This window comes from Hyperoodon ampullatus, assembly GCF_949752795.1.
Source record: "Hyperoodon ampullatus genome assembly, chromosome: 10".
Lineage (NCBI taxonomy): Eukaryota > Metazoa > Chordata > Mammalia > Artiodactyla > Ziphiidae > Hyperoodon > Hyperoodon ampullatus.
In genome coordinates, this window is record NC_136923.1 from 49917800 (window position 1) to 49943309 (window position 25510).

General features: G+C 44.0%; 1 protein-coding gene across 5 annotated transcripts in view; it reads left to right on the top strand.

Moving 5' to 3' along the window:
• MLH1 (mutL homolog 1) overlaps window positions 1–25510 on the top strand; it is a gene marked incomplete at its 5' end in the record, with an annotated part of 58995 nt that overhangs the window by 18893 nt on the left and 14592 nt on the right. For all 5 annotated transcript variants that reach the window (XM_079713599.1, XM_079713601.1, XM_079713603.1 and 2 more), the window contains 2 exons: window positions 6229–6605; window positions 8688–8836. In XM_079713599.1, the coding sequence (XP_079569725.1) occupies window positions 6229–6605; window positions 8688–8836 (526 nt within the window). The remainder of the gene's footprint in view (window positions 1–6228; window positions 6606–8687; window positions 8837–25510) is intronic.

Here is a 25510-nt window from a genome sequence, read left to right on the forward strand (position 1 = left end):
GTTGCTTTAGGACTTTCTTTCAGCAGCATTTCCTTCTTTGAACCCAACTGTGAAGGTTTTGTGGCGTTATTCCTGGGCCTGGAGTCATAAGCCCTGAGTTCTTCTCTCTGCCTCCTTCTGACCTTAGACTGCCTTCCTAGGAAAATGAGCTGTCCGAGACAGAGTAGGGCGCCGCTCCCCTGCGTTCTCCACCGGAGACGTTCAGAGGAGGCTGATTCCGCATACCTAGGGCAGAGTGCAGGGGCCAGGCTCTGGAGAGGCAGGGGGAAGGGCGGGGCCTCTCGTGTCAGACCTCGGTTACTGCCATGTGACTAACCTTCCCTGGCCTCCACGTCCCCCTCAGTAAAGGTGGAAGTGGTCACCCCCACATCCAAGGACGGTTACAAGTGGTTGGTGAACAGCAGATGGAAAGTGGTCCAGGACCTGGCACTGTTCATCTTATTACAATTATCCAGGTTCTAAGTGCTTTGATTATAAACTGCTCCCCCTCTCTGGGGCCTTAGTTTTCCCATCTGTAAAATAGTGGGTTGATAATATGATCTCCTGTCCCAGTTCTGAGATGACATCATTTCTGGGCAGTTCTGTACTGTATTCATAGTGAGGATGGGTTCATCAGAAGCACAGCAGACACCAAAACTACAGAAATGGAAACATTTTCCCTGTTAAATTACACTGGGTCCTGCAAGCAGAGAGTGGGCTTCTGTGAGCCCTGCTTCTCAGAAAACTTTCCGAGTGACCAAGCAGATGAGTGCTTCCCATAAGAGTATTCACGGTTACCACCTGGAAAGAACCTAGGTGGGAGACCAGCAGCGAAATGAACGCACTTGGGGCAGCCCTGGGGTCCGCACTCCTGGAGGTTGCTGGGGCTGAGGGTGGGGTGTGTGTGAGCCGTTGGAGCAGGAGCTGCACAGGGGGGGCTCCATAACTGGCAGGTGGTTTTTATCCATTGTTGTTGCTCAGCATCCTTTACTGCTCCCTCCCCAAATATGTGCTGAGGCTCCCCCATGGGCAAGGTGCTGCTGGGTACGGTCTCCATCCCATGAGAGAGAAAAACAGAGACTTGGGAGGAGGGAGGAGGGGCTCCTGTCCTGGGCTTGGGCCTTAGAGATGTGAAAGAAGGGATGTGGCGCCTGGGCCCCCAAGGCTGAGAAGGAATTAGGTGGGCAGAAGGGGACGAGGAGTGCACAGGGCGTTTCTGGCAGAGGAAAGGACGAGGATACAGGCCTCGGAGAGGTGGGGGGGCGGGGCGGGTGCAAGAGAACAGGTGTTGAGGATCTGAATGCTCAGCATGCTGAGTCAGTGTTCTCTATGCCGGCTGCCATTAGAATCACCTGGGAATCGTTTAGATAATACCTGGGCCCTCCCCAAACCAATAAATCAATCTCAGGGGGTGGGGACTGGGCATCAGTAGTTTTTAAAAGCTTTGCCGGGTGCTGGCATGTGCAGCCGGGGTTAAGCAACGCGGAGCCTGCATGTTGAAGGCCTACGCTCACTGCAGAATTCAGGCCAGATCGAGAGGTTTTTATCAGTAAGCTAAGGAGTAAGGAGTTTAGACCTTGACTTGATGGGAATTGATGGGATCTGGTTTGCATTTTTTTTTTTTTTTTTTTTGGTGGCACGCGGGCCTCTCACTGTTGTGGCCTCTCCCGTTGCGGAGCACAGGCTCCGGACACGCAGGCTCAGCGGCCATGGCTCACGGGCCCAGCCGCTCCGTGGCATGTGGGACCTTCCCAGACCGGGGCACGAACCCGTGTCCCCTGCATCGGCAGGCAGACTCTCAACCACTGTGCCACCAGGGAAGCCCTGGTTTGCATTTTATGAAGAGCTCTCTGGCTGTGGCCTGGAGAGTGGATGGAAACCCACAGTGACTTGGGACAAGTGGGGAGGGGGTCTGAGCAGAGGACGTGGCTCCATTCACTAATAGTTAAAAATCTGGAATTGCCAGCACCTGGACATGGGTTGGCTGGTGGGGAGTTGGGGGAGAGGCCCAGAGGAAGGGGTTCACCAGAGATCCAGGAGGAGTCTGTCGCTCCACTGGGAGAAGAACCTCTCAATTTTCCTCTTTGTCTGATCTTGCGTGAGGCAGATTCATTTAGTTAGATTATGTTTTATTTCCCGAAAGATCTCTGCATCGTCCTGACCAGTGTGTCTTTAGAAGGAAGGTGGGTTTCTGGATCAGAGGGCCTCCCTCTGTTGGTGCATTGCTCTGCGTGGAGGGCTCTAAACTCAGGTTGTCCCTGCTCCTGTGGGGTCAGCAGAACACCTTGCCCTGCCAACAGCAGGTTGCCCTGGCTCCTGACCTTCTGGCTGTGGGTCACCTTCGTCCTGCTTCCCAGCTTGTGCCTTGCACTCCACTCCAGGGGCTAATACAGTAAGAGCCCTGGTTTGCTGTGAGGCCATTTGGTATGGAAATCGGGAACCCTGGCGGCTCTTGCAGTTTGTTCCAACTCTGTCGTATTGGACAAGGTATTTCACTTTTCAGGACTTTAAAATTACTGTCTGCAGAGTAGTTGTGTTACTTTCTGCCTCCCAAAATCCACGTGTGGAAGTTGCACAGGCAAATGAAGTAAGTGCATGGCAAGGGCTTTTTAAACTGTCCCAGGAGACTTTTTCCTTTTTGAGCAGAGTTGCTACTGTAACTTTTAATTATTATTTAACTCTTCATTACTGAATCTTTCTAAACACACAGAAAAGCAGGTAATACAGCAAATCTCCATGTACCTATCACCCAGTTTCAACAAACCATCAACACTTGGCCATCTTTGTTTTCTCTCTCCCTCTCCCACTTGAGGGTGGGGGATGGGGAGGAGTATTTTTTAATTAATTCTTAATTTTTATTATTTATTTATTTATTTATTTGGCTGTGTTGGGTCTTAGTTGCGACACCCGGGATCTTCATTGCAGTACTCGGGCTTCTCTCTAGTTGTGGCATGTGGGTTTTCTCTCTCTAGTTGAGGTGCACGGGCTCAGTAGTTGTGGCACGCGGGCTTAGTTGCCCATGGCATGTGGGATCTTAGTTCCCCAACTGGGGATCAAACCCAAGTCCCCTGCATTGGAAGGTGGATTCTTTACCACCAGACCACTGGGGAAGTCCCTGGGGAGGAGTATTTTAAAGCAGATTCCAGGCACTTATTTTTCCCCTAGTACTGCATTATGCATCTAAAAACATTTTTTTCCTTATACAATCACAATGTCCTTTTACACCTAATACAATTAATAGTAATAATACCATTTCACATCCAGTCCGTATTCAAATACCCCAATTGTTCAAAAAAATATCTTTTTATAAAAGTAGCTTTGTTCCGGTATCCCCTGGCACTCCAGTGGGTAGGACTCGGTGCTTTCACTGCCATGGGCCCAGGTTCAATCCCTGGTCGCAGAACTAAGATCCTGCGAGCCGTGTGGCACGGCCAAAAAAAAAAAGTAGCTTTGTTCAAATCTGTATCCAGTCAAGTTCCACTCATATATTTGGTTATGTCTCTTTGAAACTAGGAAGATCACCCTACCTTTTTTGCTTATAGTTCTTATTAGCTTATTTTGAAGGTGTCCTGTAGAAAAATGCACATTTTGGGTTAGCCGATTGCTTCTTCTTAGTGTCCTTTAACTTGTTTCAATCCTCCATATTTCCTATAAACTGAAAATTAGATCTAGAGGTATGATTATATTCAGATTAAAAAAAATGTTTGCAAGAATTTGTGATAGATGATGCCATGTACTTTTTTTAAAAAAGATTTATGGCTGGGGCTTCCCTGGTGGCGCAGTGGTTGAGAGTCCGCCTGCCGATGCAGGGGACACGGGTTCATGCCCCGGTCTGGGAAGATCCCGCGTGCCGCGGAGCGGCTGGGCCCGTGAGCCATGGCCATTGAGCCTGCGCGTCCGGAGCCTGTGCTCCGCAACGGGAGAGGCCACAACAGTGAGAGGCCCATGTAACGCAAAAAAAAAAAAAAAAAAAAAAAAAATTTATGGCTGCATTGGGTCTTTGCTGCACGTGGGCTTTCTCTAGTTGCAGCAAGCGGGGGCTACTCTGTTGCAGCGCGCAGACTTCTCATTGTGGTGGCTTCTCGTTGCGGAGCACGGCCTCTAGGTGCACAGGCTCAGTAGTTGTGGCATGCGGGCTCAGTAGTTGTGGCTTGCAGGCTCTAGAGCGCAGGCTCAGTCATTGTGGTGCACGGGCTTAGTTGCTCTGCGGCATGTGGGATCTTACCGGACCAGGGCTCGAACCCATGTCCCCTGCATTGGCAGGTGGATTCTTTTTTTTTTTTTTTTTTTTTTTTTTTTTTTTTTTTTTTTTTTTTTTGGTACGCGGGCCTCTCACTGTTGTGGCCTCTCCCGTTGCGAAGCACAGGCTCCGGATGCGCAGGCTCAGCAGCCATGGCTCACGGGCCCAGCCGCTCCGCGGCATATGGGATCCTCCCAGACCGGGGCACGAACCCGTATCCCCTGCATCGGCAGGCGGACTCTCAACCACTGCGCCACCAGGGAGGCCCGGCAGGTGGATTCTTAACCACTGTGCCAGCAGGGAAGCCCCTGCCATGTACTTTCTATCAAATCCCAGCAGGAGGCGTGTGATGGCTTGTTCTATCATCCTGGTGTTAAGATTTCTCAGCAGGCTTAGCTGGTGACAGCCTGATTCCTTCACCATGAAGTTCACTATTAGTGATTAGCTTAAAGGTTTCACCATTCATTGATGACCATTGCCTGCATCAGTTATTTCATTAGGATTGCAAGATTATGATTTTCTGATTTTATTATTTCTTCTTTATTAATAAGCTATAATTTTCTGTACAGAAAAATTTTCACTCATTTGTTAGAGCTATCAGGTTATCCTGAAATACAGTTCATACCAGAAAGTAAGGATAAATGCTGAGTTCTATGCCTTTGATGATCAATTTGCAGGGAAATGGGCTGGTGTCCTAGCAATGTCCAGTAACATTTAATGACTTTTTTCTGTCTCTCCCTCTCTCCCTCCCTCTTTTGCTTCTTCTCCATTTTTCTCTCTTTTAGTATTTTGTCATAGTTGTTAACAAGCATCATAATTCAATCAGTTGTAGTCAAATTATTCCACCTTTGGCCAGCAGAAGCCCCTTCAGGCTGGGGCTGTTGTCCTTTTGACCCAATTCCATGAGTTTTTGATAGTTTCCTTGTGTCTGGTGAGACAGGATGTTTGTAGGCTCACTCTGTACTTACCCAGCCCAAGCCCTGGAATTGGCCACTTTTCCAAGGAACTCTGGTTTATTTTAGTGGGGAATGGCATTTAGACACTATAATCTGGGATCGGGGGACCTCATTGCTACTGGGTGGGTCATAGCTTTCAGGCCTTTCCAGTGGACAGACCTAGGAAATATGTATGTTTAAAAATAGTCAGTAGGAAGGTAGTTGCCAGAGCTAGAGGGGAGGGGAGAATGGGGAGTTACTGTTTAATGGGTAGGGAGTTTCCGTTTGGGAGGATGGATGTTGGTGATGGTTGCACGACAGTGTGAATGTACTTAATGCCACAGGACTGTATACTTGAAAATGGTTAAATGATAAATTTTATGTTATGTATACTTTACCACAATAAAAAAAAAAAATATCTTATGGCAGCAAAAAAATAAAAAGTAGACAAAAATATGAGAGTTTTACACTAGTATTTTTATATCAAACCAGTTTTTATTTTATTTTTTTAAGGTTTTTTTTTTTGATAAATTTATTTTATTTATTTTATTTTTGGCTGCGTTGGGCCTTCATTGCTGCGTGCGGGCTTTCTCTAGTTGTGGCGAGCGGGGGCTATTCTTTGTTGCGGTGTGCAGTTTTCTCATTGTGGTGGCTTCTCGTTGTGGAGCATGGGCTCTAGGCACGTGGGCTTCAGTAGTTGTGGCACGTGGGCTCAGTAGTTGTGGCTAATGGGCTCTAGAGCACAGGCTCAGTAGTTGCGGTGCATGGGCTTAGTTGCTCCGTTGCATGTGGGATCTTCCCGGACCAGGACTCAAACCCATGTCCCCTGCATTGGCAGGCAGATTCTTAACCACTGTGTCACCAGGAAAGCCCTCAAACCAGTTTTTAAATTATAAGGATTTAGCTGAATTTTATATTTGTGTATTTTTAATTTCATACTTCAAATTTTGGTCAGAATTGCTTCTATAATAATTCTGTAATGATATACCTGGTTCTAGCTTTTACTCCATTTTGGGACCTGTGCTTCTCTCCTTCATACACTGGCTCTTCCCACTGTCTTCTTTTTTGACACAGACTTTACTACCAGGTCTTACTGGCCCCTCTGGGGAAGTGGTTAAATCCACAACAGGTGTGACCCTCTCATCTACTGCTGGAAGTGGCGACAAGGTGTATGCCCACCAGATGGTCCGCACAGATTGCCGGGAACAGAAACTCGATGCCTTCCTGCAGCCTGTGAGCAAGGCCCTATCCAGTCAGCCCCAGGCTGTTGTCCTAGAGGACAGGACAGCTGCTTCTAGTAGCGGGGCCAGGCAGCAGGATGAGGAAATGCTTGAACTCTCAGCTCCTGCTGAAGTGGCTGCCAAGAATCAGGGCTTGGAGGAGGATGCAACAAAGAGGACTGCAGACTCGTCAGAGAAAAGAGGGCCCTCTTCCAGCCCCGAGAACCCCAGGTATGGCCTTGTGGGAAAGCACAGCTTGCCTCCTTCGTTTTTTTTTTTTAACTATTTTTTTAATTTATTTTATTTTTGGCTGCATTGGGTCTTCATTGCTGCCTGCAGGCTTTCTTTAGTTACTGTGAGCAGGGGCTACTCTTTGTTGCAGTGCGCGGGCTTCTTATTGTGGTGGCTTCTCTTGTTGTGGAGCATGGGCTCTAGGCATGCAGGCTTCAGTAGTTGCGGCACGCGGGCTCAGTAATTGTGGCTCGCAGGCTCTAGAGCACAGGCTCAGTAGTTGAGGTGCACCGGCTTAGTTGCTCTGCGGCATGTGGGATCTTCCCGGACCAGGGCTTGAACCTGTGTCCCCTGCGTTGGCAGGCGGATTCTTAACCACTGGGCCACCAGGGAAGTCCTCCTTCGTTCTTTAATGAAACTACCTTCTAACTTGGACTGTCACAAACCCCTTGCATCTTCTCTCCCTGATTCTCCCTCTCCCGCCAATGGGTTGGTGCTTTGGCCTGGTCTACTGTTGGCCTTTGACCATGGCTTTAGAGTCACCCATCACAGTGGCCTTTGCAATATCTTAAATGGCCGTGATTCCAAACATTATTTAAAAACACATCAGAAAAAAAATCAGAAGATTTATCCTTTAATTTTAGTATTGAATTTTGATAAAGCCTCAACAGCAGAGGTGTCTGGAAAGGGGGACCTAAAATATCTGGAGGATTCTTCCATCCTACTCCAAGCTACTTTCACTCCTCTCAGAAGAAGAACAGTTTCTCAGTTCAAATTATGAAACTCCCTGCAGTGCATGAGCTAGTGGTGAACGAGAGCTAGAGAGAGGGGGCAGGAACAGCCGTACTAATGACCGTCAGTTAATTTTGAGCCTCTTCAGTGTACACTCTGTGGGTGCTTCAAGGACATCTCACTGACATCTGTAAGGTGGATGTTCCTTATTCAGTGTGTGCGGGTACTGACCCCGGAGCTCAGGGTGAAGTCCTTTGCCCGAGGCCGCACGTCCCCCTGGTGGCTGACCACTGAAACCCTGGCTCTGATTGCCCAGTGGAACTTGGGTGAGTTTTTAAACTCCAGTTTGCTCATTTCCAAGTTAGTCTAGGGAGATGGCTTCTAAGGATTTGTTTTCAGAGAATAATAAAGGATGCTAAAGTTCACTGAGCATCCACTGTGTGCCAGATACTTAATATGCATTATCTCAGTTAATGCTCTTAACAGCCCTGCTGGGAAGGGTGACATTTCTGTTTATCACTTGGGGACTTAATGCTGTGAGCCATTTACCACACAGCAGAGGAATCTTTCTGAACCAGGAACCAGGGTGTCTCACTCCTTGCTGAAAACCAGTGCTTCCCACGGCACTTGGGGTGAAACCAGCCTGCCCACCCCCAGCTCATCACTCTCCTCCCCTTCGTGGCGCTTTGGCCACGCTTGCTCCATTGCTGACCCGACCTCCCTGAACTCTCACCCCTTTGCTCTTGCTGGTCCCTCGGCGCAGGAACTCTCTGGCTTCTTGTCACCCAGGTCTCAACTTGGATGTCGCCTCTTACCAGAGACTTTCTTTGTCCATTTAATCTAAAGTTCTCTCGTTTCCCCTTCATTCTGTTACCTTGTTTTATTTTCGTCACAGTATTTGTTGCTACTTAAAATTATCTTTCTTCGGTTGCTGTTTGACTCTCCTGCTAGAAAGCTAGCATGGTGAGGGCAGGCACTTTGTCATGGCTGTGTGAGGTTGGTATTATAACAGTGCCTGATGGACGGATGGATGGAGGGCTGAATGAATGAGATGTGGTGAGGTCAGCGCACTTGATTGAGGCCCTGCAGGTCGCCGGGCTGAGCCAGACTCCAAAGCCCTGCTGCCTGCAGTGGCCACTGCTAAGGCCTGAGGGGTGTCAGAGAAGCAGTATCTGGGAGGACATCCTGATCTGGCTGGCCGCTACCAGCACAGGGAGCCCTCCCCAGATGTGGAGAGCCGGCACAGAGAAGCTGCTCCCTTCTCCAAAATGCAAGGCACAAAATTTGACTGAGTTTGAAACAGTTTTTTTAAGATAGTTATGAGCTGCCAGTTCCTCGTTTACTTTGCAGAAAGAGACATCGGGAAGGCTCTGATTTGGAAATGGTGGAGGATGCATCCCGAGAAGAAATGACAGCAGCTTGTACCCCCCGGAGAAGGATCATTAACCTCACCAGCATTCTGAGTCTCCAGGAAGAAATCAGTGAGCGGGGACATGAGAGTACGTAAGTGCTGAGGGCTGCCTGCAACTCCCAGGGCCAGAACTGCTAATGTGAAGGTTTGGGAAGTGCAGGAAGCATTTGTGTTGAGACAGCCTCTGTAGTGTGCTGAGCAAACCTCGCTTCCTTTAGTAACCCACAGCAGCAGCAGCTGAAAAATAATTTTCAACTGGGAGAGAAGGGAAAAAGTAGTCTCTGGTTTTAGTAAGAATTAATTGGTACTCTCGTTAAACCAGAGGAGTCAGAGTAAAGTGGTCATTTAAATAATCTTCAGTTTGATTTCTGTCTTAGCTAAAAGCAGCACAGCCTGCCCTGGGTGTGCTGTTGCTGAAAGTGCACAGGCTCTGGGGGGCCCTAGTTTGTATCTGGACACTACTGCTTCTGTTGTGTGACCTTAGACTCATGACCTAACTTTTCCGTGACTCAGTTTTTCCTCATCTGTAAAATGAGATTAATTTCGCGCTTGAAGATTATTGTGCTGATTAGAGAGAAAATGTAAGTAAAACACTTGGTACAGAGTAAGGAGTCAATAGATATTTTTATATCCTAAAGATAAAGTGAAAAATCATTATCTTCCTCAGAAATAGCTTTCAGAACACCTGAGTATAGAACTCCATTTGAGTCCCCATTACTCCAAAACTAACTTTATGGTTTTAGTAATGAAAGGGGGCTCATCACCTCCCAGGGATGAACTGACACAGGGACTGAGGTGTGTGATAGTGACTTGGCCCTAATAGCAGTCCTGACCCCACTTGATGAGTCATAGTCGTGCTCCAGGTGGAGCCGTCATTGCTGGGCTCCACTGGGCAGCTCTGCACTTGAGTCTACACAGTTTAGCCCTGGCCTTGCCATTATTCATGTACTACACATTTCTTTTTTTTTTTTTTTTTTTTTGCGGTACACGGGCCTCTCACTGTTGTGGCCTATCCTGTTGCGGAGAACAGGCTCTGGACACGCAGACTCAGCGGCCATGGCTCATGGGCCCAGCCGCTCCGCGGCATGTGGGATCCTCCCGGACTGGGGCACGAACCCGTGTCCGCTGCATCGGCAGGCGGACTCTCAACCACTGCGCCACCAGGGAAGCCCTACTACACATTTCTTGATTAAACAAGTTAACATTTTATAGCAGTGTTGAAATTTATCTTAAAATATGACAATCTGGACTTCTAAAAGAAATGAGTGGGGGCTTCCCTGGTGGTGCAGTGGTTGGGAGTCCGCCTGCCGATGCAGGGGACATGGGTTCGTGCCCCAGTCAGGGGAGATCCCACATGCCGCGGAGCGGCTGGGTCCGTGAGCCATGGCCGCTGAGCCTGCGCATCCGGAGCCTGTGCTCCGCAACGGGAGATGCCACAACAGTGAGAGGCCAGCGTACCGCAAAAAAAAAAAAAAAAAAAAAAAAAAAAAAGAAATGAGTGGGGAATCCTCTGTCAGTCCAGTGGTTAGGACTCTGCACTTTCACTGCTGAGGGCCCAGGTTTGATCCCTGGTCAGAGACCTGAGATCCCACAAGCTGTGCGGCGTAGCCAGGGAGCAATTTAGTGCCTTTCCCACTGACTCTTAGCCTCCTAAACAGCTGCTGTGACTCAGAGGCCCCTTACATCTCTCTCAGTCACTGCTTGTTTGAATGAATGCAGGAAGGCCTCAATTTGCTTTTCCTTGCCTGTTCTTTCTTTTCTTCGCACTCTGGGCCTTTGTCTGCATGTGGGGAAAGGCATAGGGGGCCTGTTTCCTTGGAAGGCTACATGCTTCCTGTGACTAAGGCCTTGCAACTTGCAGACTGCACTGCCAGTTGGCTTCTGATTTGTTTCCGTTAAGATTTGCTCCCGTTGCTCTTTCCCTCTGTTATTGGCCTTCAAGCTGGGAGCTTTTAAAACCATTTAAAATAATTAAGAGGAGGGTGGGCCATGACTTGATTTATTTAGTAGCCTTCCTCACAGTTGCTTAATTGACAGACTCCCTCAGATTTGGAATTTACTGAGTTTTCTTTAAGGATTTGTATTCCTTATGCAAAGCAGGCTATTTAAAGTTATAATTTCAATAAATTTCTGAATAGTTGCAAACTATTTTCAGTGCAGTACAAAGCTAACCTGCACCAAGTTTGGTCAGGTTTGGAGTTCATTGATGAAGTGTTGATGAATCTAAATTCATTTTCACATAAATCTGAAATTGTATGTTCATGAGTGCTACCTCATTTAATTCTAGAATAGTCTTGTGAGGGAGGCAGAGCAGATGCTGTTATCTCTGTTTTAAAGATAAGGAAATGGAAGATGGAGAGGACAGATTAGTTGGAACATCCCTACAAGGCAAAACTGGCCTGGGTGCCTGTCCTGTGGAGGGTGGGTCGTTACTGGTGTGGCCTGCATCAGAGACACTAACCCAGTATTTAGGTGCAAAACTAGATCAGCTGCTCTAGATCACGTGTTGGGATGAGCACAGCATGTGATCCCTGATCCCTCAGAATTGAGGCTGTTTTCAGACATGCAGGGTAGGGTCTTACAGAGGGAGTCCCAGTCCTGGTGTGGGGAGTGGGGTGAGCACTTTGGAGCCAGGAGGACTCTGCTGAAGCCCCTGCCAGCTACACCATTCCGTAGCCACTCAGAAGTCTGTTCACCTTTGTGGGGCCTTTCCCTGCTCTGTGAAATGGTGCTCCTGCTACAGCCCTTACCGGGCTGTTGTGGTGAACACCTGAGACGCCATGTGCCAAGGTGGGGGTGGGGCGTGCTGCCTCGGGCCCTGCCCACTGCATCTGTTGATGCGGCCCCAAGCGGGGGTGCTGCTTGTCTCTGAGTTGAATGCCTACGGGGATTTCTCTGAAGCTCAGATCTGGGGAGGCAGGCCAGAGCCTGGCTGTGCCCCCACAGAGCTGTGACCCTGGCTCAGGAAGGAAGTAAGATGCTTTCCTTTAACTACGTTCTTAGTTGCACTTATTTGTGTGATTATTTCATCGTGGTACCTGGCAGAGTGCCTGGCTCGGGAACTCAGGAGATCTTTGCTGAAGGAGGTATTGGGAGGAGCCGCCTCGGAGGGGAAGCCCTGGAAACTATTTTTGAGGGACATCAGAGTTGAATTCTCCCTCAGACAACTCTCGAGTCTGTGGATTTACCCAGTCCTCCTGGGGACAGTTTCGAGCAACCAACGAGGTTAATTTCTGGCCTGGTATCCCATCACCTTCCGTGGAATTAGGCTTATCCTGGATTAATAATGACTAAGTTACTTATTGCCAGTCACATAATTTTGATCTGTTAAGGAGGATGAGGAATGTCATAAGTTATTTGCTATCGCTTGAATCTGAAAATGTGCTTAGCATTTCATCCACAACTTTATTTTCTTGATGTTTGGTGAACAGTCCTGGATTTAAGTGTACACACTCTTCCATGGTTTGTCACCACGTAACAGCTTCTTTTGGTTCAAGAAGTCAGTTTAGGGGGCTTCCCTGGTGGCGCATTGGTTCAGAATCCGCCTGCCAATGCAGGGGTCACTGGTCCAGGAAGATCCCACATGCTGCGGAGCAACTAAGCCCGTGCACCACAACTACTGAGCCTGTGCTCTAGAGCCTGCACGCCGCAACTACTGAAGCCCCCGTGCCACAACTACTGAAGCCCGCACGCCTAGAGCCTGTGCTCTGCAACAAGAGAAGCCACCACAATGAGAAGCCCACGCACCGCAACAAAGAGTAGCCCCCACTCGCCGCAACTAGAGTAAGCCCATGCGCAGCAACGAAGACCCAACGCAGCCAAAAATAAATGATAATTAATAAAAATAAATATAAAAAAATCTTTAAAAAAAACACCCAGAAGTCAGTTCAGCAGACATTGCACCGCGCCGAGCCCTGAGGCAGAAAATGCATTGAATGCACTCAAACCCCTGTCTTAAAGGAGTCCACGCTGTTGGGGGGGGTTGTTTGGTAAATCGCCGGCTGTGACACAAGGTAGAATGAGGGACGTTCTGGAACAGAGACAGAGGCCGCGTCACCAGGGTGACAGGGTAACATCTGCCTGGAAGAGCTGCTTGATCAGCTCAGGCAGCAGCCAGAGGCCCTGGCGTCCGGGGGCTGCCAGGAAGCAAGCTCCACACGTGGCCCTTAGGAACCAGAGGACAGCTCACCCTTCCTTCAGGTGGCTTTACTTGCTGCTTCTCAGAGAACGTGCTGAGACCCTAGGCTGCTGTTGTGTGGTTTGGATGTGTGGTTTGGCTTTGAAGCACAGAGGATTTGGTCCTTTTTTGCTGCTGGCAGAATGGCAGGGAAACGCCCACAGACCTCCAGTGCTGTGGGCATAACTAGGAGAGGAATGAAGCACAGGTTCTAGAGGTCCTGATACGAGGCTGGAGTGGGTGCAAGCAGCCTCACGGAGCCCAGGGAGGAGAAGCCCTGCCTGTCCTCCTTGTCGACTTCCTGCCTGGATGGAGCCCCCTGCAGGGAGCCAGCGCCCCCCTCGCGGCCCCCTGGCCAGGCTGGGTCTTGGTGGCCTGTGGATGCATCAGAGCTTTGATGAAAAATCTGTATGGAAAAATCTCTGACCCCCTTTTTTTTTTTTTTTTTTTGCGGTACGCAGGCCTTTCACTGTTGTGGCCTCTCCTGTTGCGGAGCACAGGCTCAGCAGCCATGGCTCACGGGCCCAGCCGCTCCGCGGCATGTGGAATCTTCCCAGACCGGGGCATGAACCTGTGTCCCCTGCATCAGCAGGCGGACTCTCAACCACTGCGCCACGAGGGAAGCCCCTCTGACCCTTTTTTAGTAAATTACACTGCTTCTCTTTCCTCCAGTGCCTCATTATTCAGGATTATTTGATGTTCTCCAGCTTTTAAAATAATCATTTTCCACCTACGCAGAACATCCTGTAGAGACATTGAGTTTCCAGTGGGAACAGAGGGGAACACTTATTCTAAAAATGAGGAAAATAAGCCTCTTTCTGCGGGGGGAACAGAGAGTGTTGCAGAACTTATGTAACAATGTGAGAACTCGTGTGGTGTCCAAGCTTTAAAAAAAAGTACAGTAAAAATGTGATGTACAGGCTTATGGCTGTCCCCAGACCCTTGCCCTGCTGTCTCCACCCGCTCTCCCCTGTCCCCCTTTGTGGTGGTATGTTTACTTCTTCCATTAAATATATGTGTATGTACACGTACACACACACATTCAGATAAATTAGTAGATGCAAAATCATGCTTATGAAACATAAGTAGGATCTACAGGAGAAAACAAATGAATGCTAACTTAATGGAACAGCTCGTTGCCATCACCTGTGCAGCCCTGTGTGCTCTTTCCCTGTCCAGCCCCTTCCCTCCTCCCTTAGGGTAACTGTGACCCTACATTTTGTGATTATTATTTCCTTTCTTTTATTATAGTCTTACCACCCATATTTGTAGCCCTACAAAATTTATTGTTTACTTGTACAAATTTTAAACTTTGTATAAAGGAAATTATGTTTTTCTTCAGTGTATATAAGTATACACATATTCCTAAAATTCATCCATCTTGCTACGTTCCGGTTTACTTTTGCTGCTTGTAATAGATTCCACTTCCTGACTTTGCCACATGTTTAGTCATTCATTCTGCTATGGAAGGACATGTGGAGGACTCCAGGGGCGTCACCCCTGCCTCTCAGCCCCCAGCCTTTCCTGGACCTGAGCAGATCAGGAGCTTGGCACACTGGCCGGGAAGCTCTGTGCAGGGTAGACACACACTTAGAGTTACTGCTGGCTTGTAAAGTGACAGCTTGTTTTCCAAACAGGTCACTAAGTGTGTGGTCCCACCAGCAGTGTGGAGAGTTGCTTTGCTCCACTGTTTCTCCGGTGTTTGATATTGTCAGACTTTTCACCAGTTCGGTGTTTGTGAAATGGTGTCTAATGGTGGTTTTCATTCGTGTTTCCCTGATCACTGATAAAGCTGAGTAGGTGTATTTCCTCTTCTCTTAAGTGCCTGTTCTAGCTTTCTGCTCATGTTTCTGTTGGGTGCTTGGTCTTTTCTAACTGATTTTAGAAGTTCTTTATATGTTTATTCTAGACAGTAATCAGTTACGTGAAAATACCTTCCCTCAGTTTGGGGCTCATGTGGTATTTTTTTATGACTGCTTCCCCCCCATACATATATTTTTTAAACTTTTTAATTTTATTATTATTTTTTTAACATTTTATTTTATATTGGAGTATAGTTGATTAACAATGTTATGTTAGTTTCAGGTGTACAGCAAAGTGATTCAGTTATATATATCTATCTAAAGAGTAGATATATTTATCTAGTCTTTTTCAAATTATTTTCCCATTTAGGTTATTACAGAGTATTGAGCAGAGTTCCCTGTGCTATACAATAAGTCCTTATTAGTTATTTATTTTAAATATAGCACTGTGGGCATGTCAATCCCAAACTCCCAGTCTATCCCTCCCTGCCAAGTTTGTTCTCTAAGTCTGTGAGTCTGTTTCTATTTTGTAAATAAGTTCATTTGTATCATTTTTGTTTAGATTCTGTATGTAAGTGATATGATATTTGTCTTTCTCTGTCTAACTTCCTTCACTTAGTATGATAATCTAGTTGCATCCATGTTGCTGCAAATGGCATTGTTTCATTCTTTTTAATGGCTGAGTATTATTCCACTGTATGTATGTGCCACATCTTCTTTATGCATTCATCTCTCGATGGACATTTAGGTTGCTTCCATGTTTTGGCTATTGTGAATAGTGATGCTATAAACATTGGGGTGCATGTATCCTTTTGAACCATGTTTTTCTCCAGATATATGCCCAGGAGTGGGATTGCTAGATCATATGGTAGCTCTATTTTTGGTTTCTTAACGAATCTCTATACTGTTCTCTATAGTGGCTCTACCAATTTACAATCCCACCAGCAGTCTAGGAGGGTTCCCTTTTCTCCACATCCTCTCCAGCATTTGGTATTTGTAGACTTTTTGATGATGGCTATTCTGATTGGTGTGAGGTGATATCTCATTGTAGGTTTTTTTTTTTTTTTTTTTTGCGGTACGCGGGCCTCTCACTGTTGTGGCCTCTCCCGTTGAGGAGCACAGGCTCCGGACGCGCAGGCTCAGCGACCATGGCTCACGGGCCCAGATGCTCCGCGGCATGTGGGATCTTCCCGGACCGGGGCACGAACCCGCGTCCCCTGCATCGGCAGGCGGACTCTCAACCACTGCGCCACCAGGGAAGCCCTTCTGCCCATTTTTTGATTGGGTTGTTTAGTTTTTTTGTTATTGAACTGTATGAGCTGTTTGTATATTTTGGATACTAGGCCTATTGGTTGCATTGTTTGCAAATATTTTCTCCCTGTTTGTAGCTTATCTTTCTTCTGTTTATGGTTTCCTTTGCTGTGCAAAAACTTCTAAGTTTGATTAGGTCTCATTTGTTTATTTTTGTTTTTATCTCTATTGCCTTGGGACACTGACCTAAGAAAACATTGGTACGATTTATGTCAGAGTGTTTTGCCTTTGAGCTTTTCTAGGAGTTTTACGGTGTCATGTCTTAACGTTTAAGCCTTTAAGCCATTTTGAGTTTATTTTTGTGTATGGTGAGAGGGAGTGTTCTAACTTCATCGATTTACATGCAGCTGTCTAATTTTCCCAGCACCACTTGCTGAAGAGACTGTCTTTTCCCCATAGTATATGCTTGCTTTTTTTGTCAAAGATTAATTGACCATAGGTGTATGGGTTTATTTCTGGGCACTCTATTCTGATCCATTGATCCATATGTCTGTTTTTGTCCCAATACCACGCTGTTTTTTTTTTGTTGTTGTTCTGTTTTTATTTATTTATTTATTTATTTATTTATTTGGCTGCACTGGGTGTTCGTTGCAGCACGTGGGATCTTCATTGCGACACGTGGGATCTTTAGTTGTGGCATGTGGGCTCTTGGTTGCGGCATGCAGGATCTAATTCCTGACAAGGGATCAAACCCCCTGCATTGGAAGTGCAGAGTCTTAACCACTGGACCACCAGGGAAGTCCCGTGCCACGCTGTTTTGATTACTGTCATTTTGTAGTATGTCTGAAGTCTGGGAGGGTTATACCTCCTGCTTTGTTCTTTTTCTTCAGGATTGCTTTGGCAATTCTGGGTCTTTTATGGTTCCATATGAATTTTATGATTATTTTTTTAGTTCTGTGAAAAATATCATGGGTAATTTGATAGGGATTGCATTAAATCTGTAGATTGTTGTGGGAAGTATGGCTACTTTAACAATATTAATTCTTCCAATCCAAGAACATGGGATATGTTTCCACTTTGAATCTTCTTCAGTTTCCTTTATTGTTTTATAGTTCTCAGTGTATAGGTTTTTCACCTCCTTGGTCAGGTTTATTCCTAAATATTTTATTTTTGGGGGTGTGATTTTGAAAGGTATTGTTTTTTTACATTCTCTTTCTGATATTTCATTGTTAGTATAAAGAAATGCAACCAATTTCTGTGTGTTAATCTTGTATCCTGCTACCTTGTTGAACTCATTTATCAGTTTTAGTAGTTTTTGTGTGGAGTCTTTAGGGTTTTCTGTATATAGAATCATGTTATCTGCATATAATGACAATTTTACCTCTTCCCTTCCAATTTGGATATCTTTTATTTCTTTTTCTTATCTGATTGCAGTGACTAGGTCTTGCAATAGTATGTTGAATAGAAGTGACGAGAGTGGGCATCCTTGTCTTTTTCCAGATTTTAGCGGGAAGGCTTTCAGCTTTTCACTGTTTAGTATTATATGGGCTGTGGATTTGTCATAAATAGCTTTTATTATGTTGAGATATGTTTCCTCTATACCCATTTTCATAAGAGTTTTTTAATCATGAATGGATGTAGAATTTTGTCAAATGCTTTCTCTGCATCTATTGAGATGATCATGTGGTTGTTGTCTTTTCTTTTCTGTGGTGTATCACATTGATTGATTTGCGAATGATGAACCATTCTTGTGAACTTGGGATGAATCCCACTTGACTGTGGTGTATGATCTTTTTTATGTGTTGTTGGATTTGGTTTGCTAATATTTTGTTGAGAATTTTTACATCTATATTCATCAAAGATATTGGCCTCTAATTTTCTTTTTTGGTGGTGTCTTTGGTTTTAGTATCATGGGTGATGGTGGCTTCATAGAATGTCTTTGGGAGTGTTCTCTTCTCATCAGTTTTTTTGGAAGAGTTTGAGAAGGATCAGTATGAGTTCTTCTTTGTAGGTTTGGTAGAATTTGCCTGTGAAGCCATCTGGTCATAGACTTTCATTAGTAGTGATTGGTCTGTTCACATTATCTGTTTCTTCTTGATTCAGTTTTGGTGGGCTGTATGTTTCTAGAAACTTGTCTGTTTCTTCTAGGTTGTTGAATTTGTTGGCATGTTCATAGTATTCCCTTATGGTTTTTTGTACTTCTGTGGTGTTGGTTGTTATGTCTCCTTTTTCATTTCTTATCTTGTTTATTTGGGTTCTCTCTCTTTTCTTCTTGGTGAGCCTGGCCAGAGGTTGGTCGATATTGTTTAAGCTTTTAAAGAACCGGCTCTTGGTTTATTGAGTTTTTCTATTGTTTTTTTAATCTCTATTTTATTTATTTCCTCTCTGATCTTGAGTATTTCCTTCCTTCTGCTGACTAGGTTTTGTTCTTCTTTTTCTAATTCTTTTAAGTGGTATATTATGTTGTTTGAGATTTTTCTTGTTTTTTGAGGAAGGTCTATATGGCTGTGAACTTCCCTCTAAGAAATGGTTTTGCTGCATCCCATAGATTTTGTATGGTTGTGTTTTTATTGTCATTTGTCGCAAGGTATTTTTAAATTTTCTTTGATTTCATTATTGACCTGGTGGGGTTTTTTTAGTAGCATGTTGTTTAGTCTCCATGTAATCGTTTTTTTTCACATATTTCTGTGGTTGATTTCTAGTTTCATGCTGTTGTGGTCAGAAAAGATGCTCGAGACAATTTCTATATCCTTAAGTTTGTTGAGGCTTGTTTTGTGGCCCAGTGTGTGGTCAATCCTAGAGAATGTTCCATATGCACTTGGAAAGAATTTCTTTTTTTTTGGATGTAATATCCTGAAAATATCAATTAAGTCTAATTAACTGTTCTATTGTATTATTATTATTTTTTTAAATTGATTTTTATTGGAGTGTAGTTGATATACAATGTTGTGTTAGTTTCAGTTGTACAGCAAAGTGAATCAGTTATACATATATCCACTCATTTGTAGATTCTATTCCCATATACGTCATTACAGAGTACGGAGAAGAGTTCTATAAACTTTTTTTTTTTTTTTACATCTTTACTGGAGTATAATTGCTTTACAATGGTGTGTTAGTTTCTGCTTTATAACAAAGTGCATCAGTTATACACATACATATGTTCCCGTATCTCTTCCCTCTTGCGTCTCCCTCCTTCCCACCCTCCCTGTCCCACCCCTCTAGGTGGTCACAGAGCACCGAGCTGATCTCCCTATGCTATGCAGCTGCTTCCCACTAGCTATCTGTTTTACGTTTGGTAGTGTATATATGTCCATGCCTCTCTCTCGCTTTGTCACAGCTTACCCTTCCCCCTCCCCATATCCTCAAGTCCATTCTCTAGTAGGTCTGTGTCTTTATTCCTGTCTTACCCCTAGGTTCTTCATGACATTTTTTTTCTTAAATTCCATATATATGTGTTAGCATACGGTATTTGTCTTTCTCTTTCTGACTTACTTCACTCTGTATGACAGACTGTAGGTCCATCCACCTCATTACAAATAGCTCAATTTCATTTCTTTTTATGGCTGAGTAATATTCCATTGTATATATGTGCCACATCTTCTCTATCCATTCATCCGATGATGGACACATAGGTTGTTTCCATCTCTGGGCTATTGTAAATAGAGCTGAAATGAACATTTTGGTACATGACTCTTTTTGAATTATGGTTTTCTCAGGGTATATGCCCATAGTGGGATTGCTGGGTCATATGGTAGTTCTATTGGTAGTTTTTTAAGAAACCTCCATACTGTTCTAAATAGTGGCTGTGCCAATTCACATTCCCACCAGCAGTGCAAGAGTGTTCCCTTTTCTCCACACCCTCTCCAGCATTTATTGTTTCTAGATTTTTTTTTGATGATGGCCATTCTGACTGGTGTGAGATGATATCTCATTGTAGTTTTGATTTGCATTTCTCTAATGATTAATGATGTTGAGAATTCTTTCATATGTTTGTTGGCAGTCTGTATATCTTCTTTGGAGAAATGTCTGTTTAGGTCTTCTGCCCATTTTTTGGATTGGGTTGTTTGTTTTTTTGTTATTGAGCTGCATGCGCTGCTTGTACATTTTGGAGATTAATCCTTTGTCAGTTGCTTCATTTGCAAATATTTTCTCCCATTCTGAGGGTTGTCTTTTCATCTTGTTTATGGTCTCCTTTGCTGTGCAAAAGCTTGTAAGTTTCATTAGGTCCCATTTCTTTATTTTTGTTTTTATTTCCATTTCTCTAGGAGGTAGGTCAAAAAGGATCTTGCTGTGATTTATGTCATAAAGTGTTCTGCTTATGTTTTCCTCTAAGAGTCTGTTTCTGGCCTTACATTTAGGTCTTTAATCCATTTTGAGCTTATTTTTGTGTACGGTGTTAGGGAGTGATCTAATCTCATACTTTTACATGTACCTGTCCAGTTTTCCTAGCACCACTTACTGAAGTGGCTGTCCTTTCTCCACTGTACATTCCTGCCTCCTTTATCAAAGATAAGGTGACCATATGTGCGTGGGTTTATCTCTGGGCTTTCTATCCTGTTCCATTGATCTATCTTTCTGTTTTTGTGCCAGTACCATACTGTCTTGATTAATGTAGCTTTGTAGTATAGTCTGAAGTCAGGGAGCCTGATTCCTCCAGCTCCGTTTTTCGTTCTCAAGATTGCTTTGGCTATTCGGGGTCTTTTTTGTTTCCACACAAATTGTGAAATTTTCTGTTCTAGTTCTGTGGAAAATGCCAGTGGTAGTTTGATAGGGATTGCATGGAATCTGTAGATTGCTTTGGGTAGTAGAGTCATTTTCACAATGTTGATTCTTCCAATCCAAGAACATGGTATATCTCTCCATCTGTTTGTATCATCTTTAATTTCTGTCATCAGTGTCTTATAATTTTCTGCATACAGGTCTTTTGTCTCCTTAGGTAGGTTTATTCCTAGATATTTTATTCTTTTTGTTGAAATGGTAAATGGGAGTGTTTTCTTGATTTCACTTTCAGATTTTTCATCATTAGTGTACAGGAATGCAAGAGATTTCTGTGCATTAATTTTGTATCGTGCTACTTTACCAAATTCATTGATTAGCTCTAGTAGTTTTCTGGTAGCATCTTTAGGATTCTCTATGTATAGTATCATGTCATCTGCAAACAGTGACAGCTTTACTTCTTCTTTTCCGCTTTGGATTCCTTTTATTTCCTTTTCTTCTCTGATTGCTGTGGCTAAAACTTCCAAAACTATGTTGAATAAGAGTGGTGAAAGTGGGCAACCTTGTCTTGTTCCTGATCTTAGTGGAAGTGGTTTCAGTTTTTCACCATTGAGGATGATGTTGGCTGTGGGTTTGTCATATATGGCCTTTATTATGTTGAGGAAAGTTCCCTCTATGCCTACTTTCTGCAGGGTTTTTATCATAAATGGGTGTTGAATTTTGTTGAAAGCTTTCTCTGCATCTATTGAGATGATCATATGGTTTTTCTCCTTCAATTTGTTAATATGGTGTATCACATTGATGGATTTGTGTATATTGAAGAATCCTTGCATTCCTGGGATAAACCCCACTTGATCATGGTGTATGATCCTTTTAATGTGCTGTTGGATTCTGTTTGCTAGTATTTTGTTGAGGATTTTTGCATCTATGTTCATCAGTGATATTGGCCTGTAGTTTTCTTTCTTTGTGACATCCTTGTCTGGTTTTGGTATCAAGCTGATGGTGGCCTCGTAGAATGAGTTTGGGACTGTTCCTCCCTCTGCTATATTTTGGAAGAGTTTGAGAAGGATAGGTGTTAGCTCTTCTCTAAATGTTTGATAGAATTCACCTGTGAAGCCATCTGTTCCTGGGCTTTTGTTTGTTGGAAGATTTTTAATCACAGTTTCAATTTCAGTGCTTGTGATTGGTCTGTTCATATTTTCTATTTCTTCCTGATTCAGTCTTGGCAGGTTGTGCATTTCTAAGAATTTGTCTATTTCTTCCTGATTTTCCATTTTATTGGCATAGAGTTGCTTGTAGTAATCTCTCATGATCTTATGTATTTGTGCAGTGTCAGTTGTTACTTCTCCTTTTTCATTTCTAATTCTATTGATTTGAGTCTTCTCCCTTTTTTTTTCTTGATGAGTCTGGCTAATGGTTTATCAATTTTGTTTATCGTCTCAAAGAACCAGCTTTTAGTTTTATTGATCTTTGCTATCGTTTCCTTCATTTCTTTTTCATTTATTTCTGATCTGATTTTTATGATTTTTTTCCTTCTGCTGACTTTGGGGTTTTTTTGTTCTTCTTTCTCTAATTGCTTTAGGTAAGGTTAGGTTGTTTATTTGAGATGTTTCCTGTTTCTTAAGGTTGGATTGTATTGCTATAAACTTCCCTCTTAGAACTGCTTTTGCTGCATCCCATAGTTTTTGGGTCGTCGTGTCACCACTGTCATTTGTTTCTAGGTATTTTTTTATTTCCTCTTTGAATTCTTCAGTGATCACTTTGTTATTAAGTAGTGTATTGTTTAGCCTCCATGTGTTTGCATTTTTTACAGATCTTTTCCTGTAATTGATATCTAGTCTCATAGCGTTGTGGTCGGAAGAGATACTTGATACAATTTCAATTTTCTTAAATTTACCGAGGCTTGATTTGTGATTCAAGATATGATCTGTCCTGGAGAATGTTCCTTGAGTACTTGAGAAAAATGTGTATTCTGTTGTTTTTGGATGGAATGTCCTATAAATATCAGTTAAGTCCATCTTCTTTAATGTATCATTTAAAGCTTGTGTTTCATTATTTATATTCTATTTGGATGATCTGTCCATTGATGAAAGTGGGGTGTTAAATATCCTTACTCTGAATGTGTTACTGTCGATTTCCCCTTTTATGACTGTTAGTATTTGCCTTATGTATTGAAGTGCTCCTATGTTGGGTGCATAAATATTTACAATTGTTATATCTTCTTCTTGGATCGATCCCTGGATCATTATGTAGTGTCCTTCTTTGTCTCTTCTAATAGTCTTTATTTTAACGTCTATTTTGTCTGATATGAGAATTGCTATTCCAGCTTTCTTTTGGTTTCTCTTTGCATCGAATATCTTTTTCCATCCCCTTACTTTCAGTCTGTACGTGTCTCTAGGTCTGAAGTGGATCTCTTGTAGACAACATATATATGGGTCTTGGTTTTGTATCCATTCAGCCAATCTGTGTCTTTTGGTGGGAGCATTTAATCCATTTACATTTAAGGTAATTATTGATATGTATGTTCCTATTCCCATTTTCTTAATTGTTTTGGGTTAGTTAGTATAGGTCTTTTCCTTCTCTTGTGTTTCTTTTTTTTTTTTTTTTAGCGGTACGCGGGCCTCTCACTGTTGTGGCCTCTCCCCTTGCGGAGCACAGTCTCCGGACGCGCAGGCTCAGCGGCCATGGCTCACGGGCCCAGCCGCTCCGCGGCATGTGGGATCTTCCCAGACTGGGGCACGAACCCGTGTCCCCTGCATCGGCAGGCGGACTGTCAACCACTGCGCCACCAGGGAAGCCCTTCTCTTGTGTTTCTTGCCTAGAGAAGTTCCTTTAGCATTTGTTGTAAAGCTGGTTTGGTGGTGCTGAACTCTCTCAGCTTTTGCTTGTCTGTAAAGGTTTTAATTTCTCCATCAAATCTGAATGAGATCCTTGCTGGGTAGAGTAATCTTGGTTGCAGGTTTTTCTCCTTCATTACTTTAAATATGTCCTGCCAGTCCCTCCTGCCAGTCCCTTCTGGCTTGCAGATCCTTCTGCTGAAAGATCAGCTGTTAACCTTATGGGGATTCCCTTGTGTGTTATTTGTTGTTTTCCCCTTGCTGCTTTTATATGTTTTCTTTGTATTTAATTTTTGACAGTTTGATTAATATGTGTCTTGGCATATTTCTCCTTGGATTTATCCTGTATGGGACTCTCTGTGCTTCCTGGACTTGATTAACTATTTCCTTTCCCATATTAGGGAAATTTTCAACTATAATCTCTTCAAATATTTTCTTAGTCCCTTTCTTTTTCTCTTCTTTTTCTGGAACCCCTATAATTCTAATGTTGGTGCATTTAATGTTGTCCCAGTGGTCTCTGAGACTGTCCTCAGTTATTTTCCTTCTTTTTTCTTTATTCTGCTCTGCAGTAGTTATTTCCACTATTTTATCTTCCAGGGTCACTTATCCGTTCTTCTGCCTCAGTTATTCTGCTATTGATCCCATCTAGAGTATCTTTAATTTCATTTATTGTGTTGTTCATCATTGTTTGTTTTATCTTTAGTTCTTCTAGGTCCTTGTTAACTGTTTCTTGCATTTTGTCTATTCTATTTCCAAGATTTTGGATCATCTTTACTATCATTATTCCTAATTCTTTTTCAGGTAGACTGCCTATTTCCTCTTCATTTGTTAGGTCTGGTGGGTTTTTATCTTGCTCCTTCACCTGCTGTGTGTTTTTCTGTCTTCTCATTTTGCTTATCTTACTGTGTTTGGGGTCTCCTTTTTGCAGGCTGCAGGTTCGTAGTTCCCGTTGTTTTTGGTGTCTGTCCCCAGTGGCTAAGGTTGGTTCAGTGGGTTGTGTAGGCTTCCTGGTGGAGGGGACTAGTGCCTGTGTTCTGGTGGATGAGGCCGGATCTTGTCTTTCTGGTGGGCAGGTCCACGTCTGGTGGTTTGTTTTGGGGTGTCTGTGGACTTATGATTTTAGGCAGCCTCTCTGCTAATGGGTGGTGGTGTGTTCCTGTCTTGCTAGTTGTTTGGCATAGGGTGTCCAGCACTGTAGCTTGCTGGTTGTTGAGTGAAGCTGGGTGCTGGTGTTGAGAATGGGATCTCTGGGAGATTTTCGCCTTTTGATATTACGTGGAGCTGGGAGGTCTCTTGTGGACCAGTGTACTGAAGTTGGCTCTCTCACCTCAGAGGGACAGCACTGACTCCTGGCTGTAGCACCAAGAGCCTTTCATCCACACGGCTCAGAATAAAAGGGAGAGAAAGTAGAAAGAAAGAATTAGAAGAAAGGAAGGAAGGAAGAAAGAAAGAAAGAAAAAGAGAAAGAAAGGAGGGAAGGAGGGAGGGAGTAGGAAAGGAAGAAAGAAAGAAGATAAAATAAAGTTATTAAAATAAAAAATAATTATTAAGAAAAAGAAATTAAAAACAAAAACAAAAACAAAAAAAAAACGGACGGATAGAACCCTAGGACAAATGGTGGAAGCAAAGCTATACAGACAAAATCTCACACAGAAGCATACACATACACACTCACAAAAAGCGGAAAAGGGGAAAAAATCATAAATCTTGCTCTCAAAGTCCACCTCCTCAATTTGGGATGATTTGTTGTCTATTCAGGTATTCCACAGATGCAGGGTACATCACGTTGATTGTGGAGCTTTAATCCGCTGCTTGTGAGGCTGCTGGGAGAGAGTTCCCTTTCTCTTCTTTGTTCTCACAGCTCCCGGGGCTCAGCTTTGGGTTTGGCCCCGCCTCTGCGTGTAGGTCGCTGGAGGGCGTCTGTTCTTCGCTCAGACAGGATGGGGTTAAAGGAGCAGCTGCTTCGGGGACTCTGGCTC